This window comes from Nerophis ophidion, linkage group LG14 (assembly GCF_033978795.1).
Source record: "Nerophis ophidion isolate RoL-2023_Sa linkage group LG14, RoL_Noph_v1.0, whole genome shotgun sequence".
Taxonomy (NCBI): domain Eukaryota; kingdom Metazoa; phylum Chordata; class Actinopteri; order Syngnathiformes; family Syngnathidae; genus Nerophis; species Nerophis ophidion.
In genome coordinates this window covers 52,110,260-52,126,995 of record NC_084624.1, presented here as the reverse complement: position 1 = coordinate 52,126,995, position 16,736 = coordinate 52,110,260, and the positions used below count along the sequence as shown (strand labels likewise).

General features: G+C 42.2%; 2 protein-coding genes across 5 annotated transcripts in view; both read left to right on the top strand.

Annotated features, from left to right (window-relative positions):
• The window catches only part of ssx2ipa (synovial sarcoma, X breakpoint 2 interacting protein a), a 30,423-nt gene extending 20,648 nt beyond the window's left edge, over positions 1–9,775 (top strand). For 3 of the 4 annotated variants that reach the window (XM_061921002.1, XM_061921003.1, XM_061921001.1), the window contains exons 7-15: positions 176–251; positions 336–516; positions 578–725; positions 2,950–3,077; positions 3,137–3,310; positions 3,382–3,499; positions 6,782–6,923; positions 8,190–8,267; positions 9,443–9,775. In XM_061921002.1, coding sequence (XP_061776986.1) covers positions 176–251; positions 336–516; positions 578–725; positions 2,950–3,077; positions 3,137–3,310; positions 3,382–3,499; positions 6,782–6,923; positions 8,190–8,267; positions 9,443–9,572 — 1,175 coding nt within the window. In that variant the 3' untranslated portion in view covers positions 9,573–9,775. The remainder of the gene's footprint in view (positions 1–175; positions 252–335; positions 517–577; positions 726–2,949; positions 3,078–3,136; positions 3,311–3,381; positions 3,500–6,781; positions 6,924–8,189; positions 8,268–9,442) is intronic. The other variant, XM_061921004.1, reaches the window with a different exon arrangement.
• Positions 9,776–9,806: 31 nt separating this feature from the next.
• Positions 9,807–15,853, top strand: LOC133568835 (guanine nucleotide-binding protein G(I)/G(S)/G(O) subunit gamma-5-like). The gene is made up of 3 exons (XM_061921005.1): positions 9,807–9,982; positions 15,355–15,497; positions 15,564–15,853. Exons 1-2 carry the CDS (start codon positions 9,902–9,904, stop codon positions 15,478–15,480), a joined length of 207 nt encoding a protein of 68 aa, XP_061776989.1. The 5' UTR covers positions 9,807–9,901; the 3' UTR covers positions 15,481–15,497; positions 15,564–15,853.
• The last annotated feature ends 883 nt before the right edge of the window (positions 15,854–16,736 follow it).

Sequence of the window (16,736 nt, the reverse complement as noted above, 5' to 3'; positions counted from 1 at the left end):
CCTGAGCTTCTCCGTGCTAGCAGCACTCGTGTAGACCCAGGCCCACCAACTACTAGTGGATAGTGAATCCGTACAGCTATACAAGCTTTACGCCGACCACTCTAGACTACATCCCATTATACTTTCTATTGTATCATCCCCTGCTAAGAGCAATCTTTGTTTTCGCCCTATTTAGCTATCGATGTGCTGAACTGTCTCGGACGAGCAGACGGAAAAAGGAGCCACTGGAAGACAGCAAAAGTTGCAGTCGGGTATCAACCTCGTGACCGTTCAGTTCACCCTGTATCTGAATTTATTCTACGACGTCAGGTTGTGATTCATTTGTTTCTCTTCAGCCACGAAGGGCAGATGTACAAGTCCATGCTGCATGACTACGAGGCCAGCCAGAGAGCCCTAATGGTGGAGAACGCAGAGCTGAAGAAAGTCCTGCAGCAGATGAAGAGGGAGATGATTCACATCCTGAGTCCACGCCAGGCGGCATGCAGAGGAGCCAGCGTCGACGAGGGCCAGGAGATGGTAGATGTCGACGTTGTGTGAGGATCATTCAAGGTTAAATAATTGCCTTTTTTTTCCTCAGGTGGATTCTGATGGAGAGGAGAAGATGGGCGACTGCAGTAGAGACGCACTGGAGCAGTCATGTGACCAAGCCAGGGAGCAGCTCACCAACAGCATCCGCCAGCAGTGGAGGAAAGTGAGGAGCCACATGGAGAAGTTAGACCATCAAGGTATGCCACCTTCTATCACGTGCTTGTGTGGGATATAAATGATAAATAGGTTGTACTTGTATAGCGCTTTTCTACCTTCAAGGTACTCAAAGCGCTTTGACACTATTTCCAAATCTAGACTCCAAACATCCCAGAATAAGCTAATCCGGTTACTTTTAGACCTCCACCCCAGATCACACCTCAATCCAACCCACTTCTCCAAAGTGGGCTGGCTCAGGGTGGAGGACAGAGTAAAACAACTTGCACTGAGCCTAGTCTATAAAATCCGCTACACCTCCCTGATACCGAAGTACATGTCAAACTACTTCCTTAACGTAAATGACCGCCATAACCACAACACAAGGGGGAGCTCCACAAACCACGTTAAACCCATATTTCGATCTAACAAAGGTCTTAACTCATTCTCTTCCTATGCCACATCAATGTGGAATGCACTCCCAACAGGTGTAAAAGTAAGTGCATCTCTATATTCCTTCAAAACCGCTCTAAAACAACACCTCCAGGCAACTTCAACACTTTACTAATACCCTCCTCCATTCACATCCCATCTCCCCGGATTATAAACAACTCAAATGTACTTCTAATGTATATACTTGTTCTTATGCTATCTGAACTCACTATGTTCTCTGCTGGCTGTACATATCCTACTAAATAAATGATAATAAATGATAAATGGGTTGTACTTTTATAGCGCTTTTCTACCTTCAAGGTACTCAAAGCGCTTTGACACTACTTCCACATTTACCCATTCACACACACATTCACACACTGATGGAGGGAGCTGCCATGCAAGGCGCCAACCAGCACCCATCAGGAGCAAGGGTGAAGTGTCTTGTTCAGGACACAACGGACGTGACGAGGTTGTTACTAGGTGGGATTTGAACCAGGGACCCTCGGGTTGCGCACGGCCACTCTTCCACTGCGCCACGCCGTAACTAAAACAATTTATACTTACTAAACCGCCTCATGTGTGACGTCTGCAGGAGTGCTTTCATGCATATTTGTACGTGCTATTGTGATGTAATCAAGCTAGCGTTTTTAGCTTTTGCTAATATGCTAACACATTCACAAGTGTTTGTGTTAGTATTATCAACTTACAATGGCATTCTTTTTGTTTTGTTTCAGTTTCGTAAATTACCAAAAACACCACAGTGGAGTTATTGAATCTGTTTGCATTTATTTAATATTTAGATTCCATAAAAAAAAAAAAAAAATACATCCATCGTCATGTCTTTCATAATGATTTTGACTGACAGGAAAAATTCCCCAAAAAGCGCAGTTCCCCTTTAAGGACCAAAAGCATTGTTCGCAAGTGGAAAAAGAAAATATCCGTGTTGATGTGGACATTGCCTTCGCATTTGCAGACTTACAGACTTACTAAGTAAGACCTACACTGTTTCAATGTCCACATTTCTCTGTTGATGCAATTGTTGATGACTGAAGTTCTGAAATCAACCAAAGCTCCTCATCCCACCCCCCGGATTGTAAATAATGTAAATAATTCAATGTACATACTATGATGATTAACTTGTGTGATGACTGTATTATGTTGATAGTATATATTTGTACCATGAATTGATTAACGTGGACCCCGACTTAAACAAGTTGAAAAAAAACTTATTGGGGTGTTACCATTTAGTGGTCAATTGTACGGAATATGTACTGAACTGTGCAATCTACTAATAAAAGTATCAATCAATCAATCCACATTTACCCATACACACACACATTCACACACTGATGGAGGGAGCTGCCATGCAAGGCGCTAACCAGCACCCATCAGGAGCAAGGGTGAAGTGTCTTGCTCAGGACACAACAGACATGACGAGGTTGGTACTAGGTGGGGATTGAACCAGGGACCCTCGGGTTGCGCACGGCCACTCTTCCACTGCGCATAATACCTGACATCCTGTATATACATTAGACAAGTGCACAGGTACAGTTTAAATATCAATAATGGATAAAGTGTGCTAATAATGGAGCTTCTTGGAGGATGAAACTGCCCAAGACAAACACAGCTCATTAGCATGAAAGCTTCAAACACATATTTCCCATAAGTACTTAATAAAAGCACTTTTTTAAACCCTCCTAATTCCAGCATCAAGGCCATATTTTATAGTTTTTGGACTGTATTATTACACCTCTGAGACTTTTGTTGAAAATGAATATATCTTGGGACCTTTTTAGCTGTGAACATACGAACGCAAATCTTTTCTTCCTAAAGTTCAAAGTCAAGTGGAGTGCAGCCAAGCGGTTCTAATGAGGGAGGTGCAGGAAGATGAGCTGGAGAGAATGAGGCTTGAAGTGCAGCAATGCAAGGAGTTCATCCACACGCAGCAGCAGCTCCTGCAGGTCAGCTTCATGACTTGCTTGGTCGACTGCTTGCTGACCTGGGTGTTCCTCACCTGCAGCAACAATTACACACCTCATTGGACGAGGAGACGGCGGCGCTGCTCAACGACTGCTACACCCTGGAGGAGAAGGAGCGACTCAGAGAGGAGTTGAGGCTCTTTGAGGAGCAGAAGAGGAACTTTGAGAGGGAGAGGAAGTACTTCACAGAGGCTGCCATCCGCCTCGGACGAGAGGTCCAGACCATTCCCACCTTTTGTTTAAAAAATATGTTATATTTATCTTGATTTGTGATTGTTTCCTGCAGAAAAAGGCTTTTGAGGAGGACCGCGCTTCTTGGTTGAAACATCAGTTTTTAAACATGACCCCCTTTGCCAACCGTAGTAGGTGCTCCTCGTCTGATGGTCACAGTCCCTCATCCATCAGTAAGTGTACCATCGTATGGTGTCTCGTACCACCAAGGTACAAAAGCCAAAAGCAGTGAAGTTGTCACCTTGTGTAAATGGTAAATAAAAAGAGAATACAACAAATCCTTTTCAACTCCGTAATATCGCTAAAATTCGCTCCATTTTGTCCACTAAAGACACTGAGATCATTATCCATGCGTTTGTTACGTCTCGTCTCGATTACTGTAACGTATTATTTTCGGGTCTCCCCATGTCTAGCATTAAAAGATTACAGTTGGTACAAAATGCGGCTGCTAGACTTTTGACAAGAACAAGAAAGTTTGATCACATTACGCCTGTACTGTATATACCTTTATATACATACATACCTGCACTGGCTTCCTGTGCACTTAAGATGTGACTTTAAGGTTTTACTACTTACGTATAAAATACTACACGGTCTAGCTCCAGCCTATCTTGCCGATTGTATTGTACCATATGTCCCGGCAAGAAATCTGCGTTCAAAAGACTCCGGCTTATTAGTGATTCCTAGAGCTCAAAAAAAGTCTGCGGGCTATAGAGCGTTTTCCGTTCGGGCTCCAGTACTCTGGAATGCCCTCCCGGTAACAGTTCGAGATGCTACCTCAGTAGAAGCATTTAAGTCTCATCTTAAAACTCATCTGTATACTCTAGCCTTTAAATAGACCTCCTTTTTAGACCAGTTGATCTGCCGCTTCTTTTCTTTCTCCTATGTCCCCCCCTCCCTTGTGGAGGGGATCCGGTCCGATGACCATGGATGAAGTACTGACTGTCCAGAGTCGAGACCCAGGATGGACCGCTCGTCGGGACCCAGGATGGACCGCTCGCCTGTATCGGTTGGGGACATCTCTACGCTGCTGATCCGCTTGAGATGGTTTCCTGTGGACGGGACTCTCACTGCTGTCTTGGAGCCACTATGGATTGAACTTTCACAGTATCATGTTAGACCCGCTCGACATCCATTGCTTTCGGTCCCCTAGAGGGGGGGGGTTGCCCACATCTGAGGTCCTCTCCAAGGTTTCTCATAGTCAGCATTGTCACTGGCGTCCCACTGAATGTGAATTCTCCCTGCCCACTGGGTGTGAGTTTTCCTTGCCCTTTTGTGGGTTCTTCCGAGGATGTTGTAGTCGTAATGATTTGTGCAGTCCTTTGAGACATTTGTGATTTGGGGCTATATAAATAAACATTGAACTTCTAATCAATTGAATAGACTGCAAAGACAAAATATTTTAATGTTCGAACTGATAAACTTATTTTTTAACAACACTCCGTAAAGGTTTGGGAACTGAGGAGACACCGTCTGAAGCTTTTCAGGTAGAATTCTTTCCCATTCTTGCTCGATGTACAGCTTAAGTTGTTTGACAGTCTCGGGTCTCCCTTGTCAATCAATCAATCAATCAATGTTTACTTATATAGCCCTAAATCACTAGTGTCTCAAAGGGCTGCACAAACCACCACGACATCCTCGGTAGGCCCACATAAGGGCAAGGAAAACTCACACCCAGTGGGACATCGGTGACAATAATGACCCAGTGGGACGTCGGTGACAATGATGACTATGAGAACCTTGGAGAGGAGGAAAGCAATGGATGTCGAGCGGGTCTAACATGATACTGTGAAAGTTCAATCCATAATGGATCCAACACAGTCGCGAGAGTCCAGTCCAAAGCGGATCCAACACAGCAGCGAGAGTCCCGTTCACAGCGGAGCCAGCAGGAAACCATCCCAAGCGGAGACGGATCAGCAGCGCAGAGATGTCCCCAGCCGATACACAGGCAAGCAGTACATGGCCACCGGATCGGACCGGACCCCCTCCACAGGGGAGAGTGGGACATAGAAGAAAAAGAAAAGAAACAGCAGATCAACTGGTCTAAAAAGGGAGTCTATTTAAAGGCTAGAGTATACAAATGAGTTTTAAGGTGAGACTTAAATGCTTCTACTGAGGTGGCATCTCGAACTGTTACCGGGAGGGCATTCCAGAGTACTGGAGCCCGAACGGAAAACGCTCTATAGCCCGCAGACTTTTTTTGGGCTTTGGGAATCACTAGCAAGCCGGAGTCCTTTGAAGGCAGATTTCTTGCCGGGACATATGGTACAATACAATCGGCAAGATAGGATGGAGCTAGACCGTGTAGTATTTTATACGTAATATTTAATATTTAGCCTTTATATTGCGCCACACATTTTAAATGGGAGACCGGTCTGGACTACAGGCAGGCCAGTCTAGTACCCGCACTCTTTTACTATAAAGCCAGGCTGTTTTAACACGTGGTTTGGCATTGTCTTGCAGAAATAAGCAGGGGCGTCCATGATAACGTTGCTTGGATGGCAACATATGTTGCTCCAAAGCCTGCATGGACCTTTCAGCATTAATGGTGCCTTCACAGATGTGTAAGTTAGCCATGCCTTGGCCACTAATACACCCCCATACCATCACACATGCGCCCTTTTACACTTCCGCCCTAGAACAATCCGGATGGTTCTTTTTCCCTTTGGTCCTTTACATAATGATGTCGCTTTTTGATGCAGTACCGCCTGAGGAATCCCAGGTCACGGGCATTGCCGCTTGTATGCAGTGATTTCTCCAGATTCTTTGCCTTTTGATGATAGTATGGACAGCAAATGGTAAAATCCCTAAATTCCTTGCAAAAGCTTGTTGAGAAATGTTGTTTTTAAACTGTTGGACAATTTGTTCAGGCATTTGTTGACAAAGCGGTGACCCCTGCCCCATCCTTGTTTGTGATTGATTGATTGATTATAACTTGTACTAGTAGATTGCACAGTACATATTCCGTACAATTGACCACTAAATGGTAAGACCCCAATAAGTTTTTCAACTTGTTTAAGTCGGAGTCCACGTTAATCAATTCATGGTAATGTGTGAGCATTTCATGGAAACTGCTTTTATAGCCAATCATGGCACCCACCTGTTCCCAATTAACCTGTTCACCTGTGGGATGTTCCAAATAAGTCTTTCATGAGCATCCCTCAACTTTCTCACTCTTTTTTTTTGCCACTTGTGGCAGCTTTTTTAAAAACATGTTGCAGGCATCAAATTCCAAATGAGCTAATATTTGCAAAAAATAACAGAATTTACCTGTTCGATAGTTAAATATCTTGTCTTTGCAGTCTATTCAATTAAATATACCGGTATGTTGAAAAGGATTTGTTGTATTCTCTTTTTATTTACCATATACACAATGTGACAACTTCACTGCTTTTGGCTTTTGTATATTAATTACTTCAAATGGATGCACAAATGTTACAATTCTGTGTATTTAGGAAGCGAGCCAGAGATCAGGATGTCTTCCACTGAAAGCCAGCGGTCTAAATGGTCCACCTACACCTCCTTCTCCTCCCCACAAGCTTCCCCTGCCAGCAGGACCTCCATTTTTAACCCACTCTCCCTCATTCCAGATGCCAGGTAAACGTTTGCTTTTTGATTTCCATGCTAATATCACCTGCAAATATTGTGCTTGGCAAGCATCACTGTTTTGATGGTAGTGAGATGATGTATTGGTGTAGTGGTGAGTGACATCCTGGACTATTGTGTTTGCCAGTGGACTGATGGACCTGTGGTTTGGATCTGAGATGTTGGGTGTGGGTAGGCCGATGGTTGTAGCTGCTGTGTTTGTAATGTGTGTGAGTTTTGTTACAGAAAGCATCGTAAAGAAACATGTGGAACAGTACAGAAGGATGCTTTGGTACAGTAATAACAGGAGGTGAAGTGCAACGTATAATCCTTTAAAGGGGAACATTATCACAATTTCAGAAGGGTTAAAACCAATAAAAATCAGTTCCCTGTGGCCTATTTTATTTTTTGAAGTTTTTTTCAAAATTTTACCCATCCCAGAATATCCCGAAAAAAGGCTTTAAAGTGCCTGATTTTCGCTATCTGCGAAGCCATCGTCCATTTTCCTGTGACGTCATCCAGTGATGCCAATACAAAAAACATGGCGGATACCACAGCAAGATATAGCAACATTAGCTCGGATTCAGACTCGGATTTCAGCGGCTTAAGCGATTCAACAGTTGGTAGAGCGGCCGTGCCAGCAACTTGAGGGTTGCAGGTTCGATTCCCGCTTGTGCCATCCTAGTTACTGCCGTTGTGTCCTTGGGCAAGACACTTTACCCACCTGCTCCCAGTGCCACCCACACTGGTTTAAATGTAACTTAGATATTGGGTTTCACTATGTAAAGCGCTTTGAGTCACTAGAGAAAAGCGCTATATAAATATGTTTCACTTCACACTTCACATTATGCATGTATTGAAACAGATGGTTGGAGTATGGAGGCAGATAGCGAAAACGAAACTGAAGAAGAAACTGAAGCTATTGAGCGAATAGCTATTTACGCCAGTAAAATGTGCAGACCAAACGTTCGGGACTTTCGCATTGACAGTGGAGCAACTTAAATCCGTCGATTGGTAAGTGTTTGTTTGGCATTAAATGTGGGTGGAGGGAAAGGCTGGATGCAAATACAGCTACAAATGTACATACAGCTAGCCTAAATAGCATGTTAGCATCGATTAGCTGGCAGTCATGCCGCGACCAAATATGTCTAATTAGCACATAGGTCAATAACATCAACAAAACTCACCTTTTGTGATTTTGTTGACTTTATCGTTGGAAATGCATCTGCTTTGAGTGTCGCAGGGTATCCATTCATCTCTGTGCCATGTCTGTCGTAGCATCACCGGTAAAATGTTCGGACTAAACGAGGGACTTTCGCATCTCTTGACACTGGAGCAACTTAAATCTGTCAATTGGTAAGTGTTTGTTTGGCATTAAATGTGGGTGGAGGGAAAGGCTGGATGCAAATATGGCTACAAATGAGGCATAGCGATGCAATATGTACATACAGCTAGCCTAAATAGCATGTTAGCATCATGCTAATCGATGCACATTCTACTTAAATCAACTTGAATCCGTCCCTGATCGTGTTGTTACACCCTCCGACAACACACCGACGAGGCATAATGTCTCCAAGGTACCAGAAAACAGTCGAAAAAACGGAAAACAACAGAGCTTATGACTTGCTGCGTGTAATGTGTTTGAGAAAATGGCGTTGACTACCGAGGTGACGTCACGTTTTGACGTCATCGCTCCGAGAGCAAATAATAGAAATACGTTTAACTTGCCAAAACTCACTCATTTAGAGTTCGGAAATCGGTTAAAAAAAAAAAAAAAGGTATTTTTTCTGCAACATCAAGGTATATATAGACGCTTACATGGGTCTAGTGATAATGTTCCCCTTTAACAATGCTTTGGTACAGTAATAACAGGAGGTGAGGTGCAACATATAGTCCTTTAACAATGCTTTGGTACAGTAATAACAGGAGGTGAGGTGCAACGTATAGTCCTGTAACAATGCTTTGGTACAGTAATAACAGGAGGTGAGGTGCAACGTATAGTCCTTTAACAATGCTTTGGTACAGTAATAACAGGAGGTGAGGTGCAACATATAGTCCTTTAACAATGCTTTGGTACAGTAATAACAGGAGGTGAGGTGCAACGTATAGTCCTGTAACAATGCTTTGGTACAGTAATAACAGGAGGTGAGGTGCAACGTATAGTCCTTTAACAATGCTTTGGTACAGTAATAACAGGAGGTGCGGTGCAACGTATAGTCCTTTAAGTTTACTGGCAGTCTTTTGTTGACTTCTTTTTTGAATGTCTGTTGTGTGCTGGTCAAAGGTGAGTTTATTGTCTGAGGTTACTCCAAGGAAAATGGATGAATAGCTGTAATATTTTATTTGAATTAAAAATATACAGTATATATATCTCTTGAGCACCACCAGCAATACGTGACCGGTTGGTTGATAAGCAGTGGTTTGGTTGTATATAACAGTCATTTTTTTATCTGTTGGATTTCTTTTTAATCCCACAATTGTGTCAAACTGTCTTTTCTTGTACATTAATCATTCCCTTGACCCCGTTTCAGTTCCCCCAGGCATTCCATTCGAGGACAGTGGCGAGAGACCAGAGACACCCAAGCCAAGTCCAAAAACCAAAGTCACCACAAGGACATGAGTATCTTCTCTCTAGGAGATGACGAGAACAGCGTGGCTTAAAACAAAACTGCTGATAAACTTTTCGATGACTTGTTTTCGAACATACAACTGATTCGCCAAATGAGCAAGAAAGCACTTTAATGAGTTTGCAAACAAATCGATTGTACCAAGTAGTCATTGAGTGTTTCACTCAAATGTTTCCAAATAGGTTTGATTAAGATGTATTTTAAATGATTATTAAAATAAAGGCCTTTTAATCGACACCTTTTTATTTGTGTTGACGTCTATTGCGCCCCCTGGTGTTCATAGCGCAGTACCGGAAGTGGAAGTGGTCATCGCTCCGCTCGCCGCCCAGCAGCTTGTACTTTTCCACACATTACGCCGCCAAAATGTCATCTTCCTCCAACCTTGTAGCCATGAAAAAAGTGGTAAAGCAGCTTCGCTTCGAGGCGAGCATTAACAGAGTGAAGGTAATGAAATGTTCCATTGTTGTCTGGCGACTAAGTATTTCCAATGTGGTAGCATTAGCATTAGCCGCTGTGCTAACATTAGCATTAGCTGCTGTGCTAACATTAGCCGCTGGTCAGGCGTTGCTTCTTCACTTCTTTTTTTTACAACAATATATGCTGTAATGTTACATTTACAGCTTCTACGTCTTGTTATAACCCTTGTTTTCTTTCTTACTTTAGTTTATTTGGAAGATGAACACATTTAGAGTTAGGGCTGGGCGATATTGCCTTTTTTTAATATTGTGATATTTTTAGGCCGTATCACGATATACGATATATATATATCGATATTTTTCCTTAGCCTTGAACGAACACTTGATACATATAGACACAGCAGTATGATGATTCTGTGTGTCTACATTAAAACGTTCTTCATACTGCATTAAAGGCCTGCTGAAATGAGATTTTATCATTTAAACGGGGATAGCAGGTCCATTCTATGTGTCATACTTGATAATTTCGCGATATTGTCATATTTTTGCTGAAAGGGTTTAGTAGAGAACATCCACGATAAAGTTTGCAACTTTCGGTGCTAAGAGAAAAGCCCTGCCTCTACCGGAAGTCGTGTGATGGCTCCTCACATATTCACATTGTTTCTGATGGGAGCCTCCAACAAAAAGTGCTATTCGGACCGAGAAAACGACAATTTCCCCATTAATTTGAGCGAGGATGAAAGATTTGTGTTTGAGAATATTGATAGCGACGGACTAGAAAAAACAAAAAAAGTTTAAAAAAAAAAAATGCATTGGGACGGATTCCGATGTTTCTAAACAGATTTACTAGGTTAATTCTGGGAAATCCCTTATCTTTCTATTGTGTTGCTAGTGTTTTAGTGAGTTTAATATTACCTGATAATCGGAAGGGTGTCTCCACGGGTGTCTTGACGCGCAGTGTCTCAGGGGAGTCGAAAGCAGCTATGGACGGCCTCAGCTTTTCTCCGGTAAGAAGCGACTTTTTAACCACAATTTTCTCACCGAAACCTGCTGGTTGACATTTGGTCTGGATTCATGTTCTCTTGACCGTGCTCTGATCCATAGTAAATTTACACCTCCGGGAATTTTAAACAAGGAATCACCGTGTGTTTGTGTGGCTAAAGGCTAAAGCTTCCCAACTCCATCTTTCTACTGTGACTTCTCCAATATTAATTGAACAAATTGCAAAAGATTCAGCAACACAGATCTCCAAAATACTGTGTAATTATGCGGTTAAAGCAAACTACATTTAGCTGTGTGTGTGTGTAGCGCTCATACTTCCTAAAAACGCGTGACGTCTTGCGTACACGTCATCATTACACAACGTTTTCAAGACGAAACTCCCGGGAAATTTAAAATTGTAGTTTATTAAACTAAAAATGCCGTATTGGCATGTGTTGCAATGTTAATATTTCATCATTGATATATAAACTATCAGACTGCGTGGTGGGTAGTAATGGGTTTCAGTCGGCCTTTGATATATGCTACTTTTAAACTTTCATGCAGAGGGAAATCACAACTAAGTCAATTGACCAAAAGTATATTTATTAAAGTTATTAAGCAATGACACAAAGATTCAAGTCATTTCCAAAACAGAAAGTACAAGATTGTCAGGGACTTTTTAAGTGACAAATAAAAATGAGCTGCATAACAGAAAATCAAATAGTATTCGTTCTTCACTATGTGGTAAGTTACGACAAACGTTATGAAATTCTCTTCATTCTCTAGCGAGTGACTTTTCAAATGATGCTACATATTAGTAGTAATGCTACTTTTTATAGCAACGCTTTTGCCCCACACTTGACAAATTACGGTTGTCTGTTCGACATATTCCCACTTGAAGCTGAAACACCGCCAGACCATGGAAACCCTGCTGTTTTTATTGGGAATTAAGTCTTCATTTGTTACCCGATCCGCACCTTCTTTCTCTCGTACGGCTACGTTAGCTAACGTAGTCCAGTCTGCCACCTCTCTGTTGGGCGAGGGCGTATATGTATGTGACGTATGTAAGAATGCGTGCCTAAAGTGTAATGCCCGCAGCTAAAAGCAACTGCGTGAGAACGTATACTCCAATATTACGATATAGTCATTTTTTATATCACACAGAGACAAACCCGCGATATGTCGTATATATCAATATATCGCCCAGCCCTAAAGTCAGTCATTAACATAGTGAGATGAAGAATATCTTATTTTCAATAAGGATGAAAGTATTTCTCATAATTCTTCTTCTTTGTACTTTGTAAGAACTATTCATTTGAACAACCTGATTGATTGATTGATACTTTTCTTAGTAGATTGCACAGTTCAGTACATATTCCGCCCAATTGACCACTAAATGGTATCACCCGAATAAGTTTTTCAATTTGTTTAAGTCGGGGTCCACGTTAATCAATTCATGGTAAACCTCTTAAACTGGATCATATCAGTTCATTGTTTAACTTCTTTATTTCATCCATTCCATCATTTAATTCCACATACTGATATACTAAAGGTTTTAAGTGTTGTACGTGCATACAAATGTTTTAAATGAGATTTTCCTCTAAGGCTATATTTCTCCTCTTTAGTTCAGTTTTAAATAAGATATCGCTCCAAATTAATGATAAACTCACAGTCTAGTAAATTCAATTGCTAGCGTGAATAACCATTTTGATTGATTGAAACTTTTATTAGTAGATTGCACAGTACATATTCCCTACAATTGACCACTAAATGGCAATACGTTTTTCAACTTGTTTAAGTCGGGGTCCACGTTAATCAATTCATGGTAAACCACACCAAACTGTTCTTATAAAAAAATGCTCCAAATAATTAGTTTTTAAGCTATGGCATGCTTCAAATATTAGTCATAACAAGGTTTGCAAAAAGGTGGAAATTTTCCGGAAATTTACCGCGGGAAGTTAGGCTTGGAAAGTTTGTAAATATTGACCATTTAAAGTATTTCCTTGAATAGCCGCCGGGGCGCTAATTAATTTAAAACTTCTTCTCACTCCTGCGCTTATTCAAAGCATGCGGTAAAAGTAAGCAGGCGCTAATAATTTTAAAACCTCTCCTCAGCCCTGCGCTTACCAATGGCATGCAGTAAAAAATTGAGTGTGATTAAAAAATATAATAATAATAAAAAATTATTCTACGTCCGCGGTTGGGGATAACTGCTTTTCATCGCGCCCACATTTACACCATGCTGTCTGCGTGGTGTCAGGACGCCTGCATTTCGCTGCTTCTTATACGAGATTGCAATGCATACTTGGTCAACAGCCATACCTTTTACACTGATGTTTGTGATGTAGGCAGCTTTAACACTCTTACTGGTGTGCGCCACACTCTGTGAACCCACACGAAGCACAATTCTGGAGAGCATTGGCTCTGTTACACATTATAAACGCAGCAAAGGGATTACCCATAATGCCGTGCATCCGTGACTCTTGGCTTTATTATACACGCGCCCCCATCCCCGCCCACCTCAACCTACACAAGTGTTATGTTGCGTTTATAATGTGTTACAGAGCCAATGTTCTCCAGAAATGTGTTTGGTGTGGGTTCACAGAGTGTGGCGCATATTATTAAGAGTGTTAAACTTCACGGTGGCAGAGGGATTAGTGCGTCTGCCTCACAATACGAAGGTCCTGCAGTCCTGGTTTCAAATCCAGGCTCGGGATCTTTCTGTGTGGAGTTTGCATGTTCTCGTGAATGCGTGGGTTCCCTCCGGGTACTCCCGCTTCCTCCCACCTCCAAAAGACATGCACCTGGGGATAGGTTGATTGGCAACACTAAATTGGCTCTAGTGTGTGAATGTGAGTGTGAATGTTGTCTATCTGTGTTGACCCTGCGATGAGGTGGCGACTTGTCCAGGGTGTACCCCGCCTTCCGCCCGATTGTAGCTGAGATAGGCGCCAGCGACCCCAAAAGGGAATAAGCGGTAGAAAATGGATGGATGGATAGTGTGATCTGTATGGCTGTGGAACAAGACCCCTGGTTTACACACAGTAAAAGCAAAAAAAAACCTTCTCTACCATTTTGAAAATGACGGCAGGGGAAGCATCACTCGTGACGTCACGATTTTGACCCGGCGGTAAAAGTAAGCATGCGCTTATTAATTTGGGGAGTAAATCATGGCAGGCGCATATTGCATGACCGGCGGCTATTCAAGGAAATACGGTATTCAAAGTTGGACACCGTCAATGGGAATATATGGGAACGAATGGGGAATTACAATAATGATATATTATTTGGCACTTGTCTATATGCTGCTGAATCTTTGTGGCATTTTTGACGCAGCTCTTTGCACACCATTTACAAATGTACACCGCCTCTCTGCCTACATTGCTTGGGATGAAACGTCTCTACACATAAGATGGTGTACGTGGCCTCAATAGCCCTGCTGTAGTGTGTAGCATGCTGGGAATTATCTGTGCATGCGATGGAAGAATGCACAGTACAGGGTTGAAATTCTACTGAATTTGCATTAAAACGGGTTGTTTTAGCTACTAATCATGCTGCAAGATCTAGCATGTTGCATTCAATGTTTATTCCCATTAGTTCCCGTCAAGTCCCATATAGTCCCGTTAATTCCATTGGAAAGTTTCCACCTTTCAATATTACCAGAATTTTGCAACCCTAGTCATTACATCACTAACGTAACACTGAAGATAAATTTCAATTGGGTGTTAAGCATTATTCACTTTATGCCTATGTGACTAATTTGTAATACTTCTTGTACCAGCAGCTATAGTAGTGACCCTGAGCTATGGTCGGTCTTAAGTCATTGTAAGTAAGGAATAGTATATTTTTTAAATGATGAATATCCCAGATGTTTAAAACCAGGGTTGCACACACTTTTACAGAAGGTGAGCTACAGCACTTCTCAAATGACCGAGATGGGGTGACCTGCCCCATATAAATGTATTAGAGCTGTCAAACGATTAAAGATTTAATCACAATTACCGGTAATCACATTGTTCCTAGTTAACTGAAAAATAATCACAGATAGATATCATTTTTCATCATTAATAAGTTTACCCTAGACCAGGGGTGAACATTATGTCGATCGCGGAGGGTGTGTCAGTTGACTGCCAGCCAGGCACTGAAAAAATAGACTTAAAAATTAGCGATCATAAATCTTCACTATGACGTCACTTCATTGACATTGGCGGGCGCTGGCTGCTATCAGGGAGGGAAAAAAGACTGTCAGGAAAGTGAGAAACACTTTATTTCAACCCTACCTCCTGTAGAAAGCCTAAAGATTGACCACACAGTTCCTGTCTTCACAATAAAAGTGCTGCTCCATCCTGCCTGCGCTAACAAAATAAGAGTCTCAGAAAGCTTGCGTCTTGAATTTGAGTCTGGTTTTGTCCTGAAAAGGTGTCCCAAGCCGCTGCAGACCTTCAGCAGTTCTGCATGCAAAATGCCTTGCAAGACCCTCTGCTCACAGGCGTGTCGTCCAGCACCAACCCCTTCAGGCCACAGAAGGTCTGCTCCTTCTTGTGAAGCCACCGCGCTGATAGGTGAGTGCACACTCCGGGTCGTGCTGCAAGGTGTGTCCTCACCATGTTGCGTCCGTGTCCTTGCAGGCCTTCATGTTTGATGCTACAGGGAAAAGTCGACCTCAACACTGCTCCTCATGCCAAGCCATTACCCAAGACACTGCCACGGGAAGATCTCTAAAGGTGTATTACACACATTGGGCAACCATCTATTGTCAGCCATGTTAGAAGGTGAAGAAAGGAAGCTAGTTTTTATTTTTCATGGCACAGTATGGGTTTTTAATTCTTGTGCCTTTTCTATTGTTCTATTTTAGTCATCACTCTTCTGGACAATGTTTTGTATTTAAGGAATAAAAAGCATTCTTTGTTAGTTTAAAGTTTGATTCTTGTACATTTCTACTACAATCACTGGCAATTTCACAAGGGCCACCTGTACAATGTATTTTTGTAATGATGCTACAATCTGTTACTGTGGTTTTCTTAACTCAAAAATGACAAAGTGAAAGGATGAAAAATATAAAAAATCGTACTCACGGATGGTTTGGATTATTCTGCCCCTCATGTCGATGAATATAAATGCTTTGTAGCTCTAATACACTGTCGAATTAGCATTATGAAGGCTTAATACTATCGTTCACATGACAAAAACATTTTTTATTAAAAAGAGCTTGACAGATGCGACCGATGGAGGTCGCGGTTGTAGCTTCAATGCTCTCTAAAACCACTTCAGAACCCTCCAACGTTTTATGTACACACTGCAAGTATATATATATAAAATCCGTTTTTTACCCTTGTCCCTTTTGGGGTCGTGTTCATAACAATATGTAATACGTTCAAAATGTTCTGTATTTTGGTCATTTTAATCATTGTCGGGACTAATTTCTTCAGGGCATTGATTTCCATTTCCAGAGCAGCGCACTTCCGACTTCTGGCTACTTCCAGATAGAAAGGCGTGTGGGACTCTGTAGGACTACCAAGTGAGCATCCAATCACTTAGGCCATGGGTGTCAAACTCTGGCCCGCGGGCCAAATTTGGCCCGCCGTGTAATTTAATTTGGCCCTTGAGGCAATATCAAATTAACATTAGAGCTGGCCCGCCCCTGTAACACCGCATTCACCACTAATACTCATACTCGTCAACCCTCCCGATTTTCCCGGGAGACTCCCGAAGTTCAGTGCCCCTCCCAAATTTCTCCCGATTTCCACCATGACAATAATATTGGGGGCGGGCCGTAAAAGCACTGCCATTGGCGTTCTCTA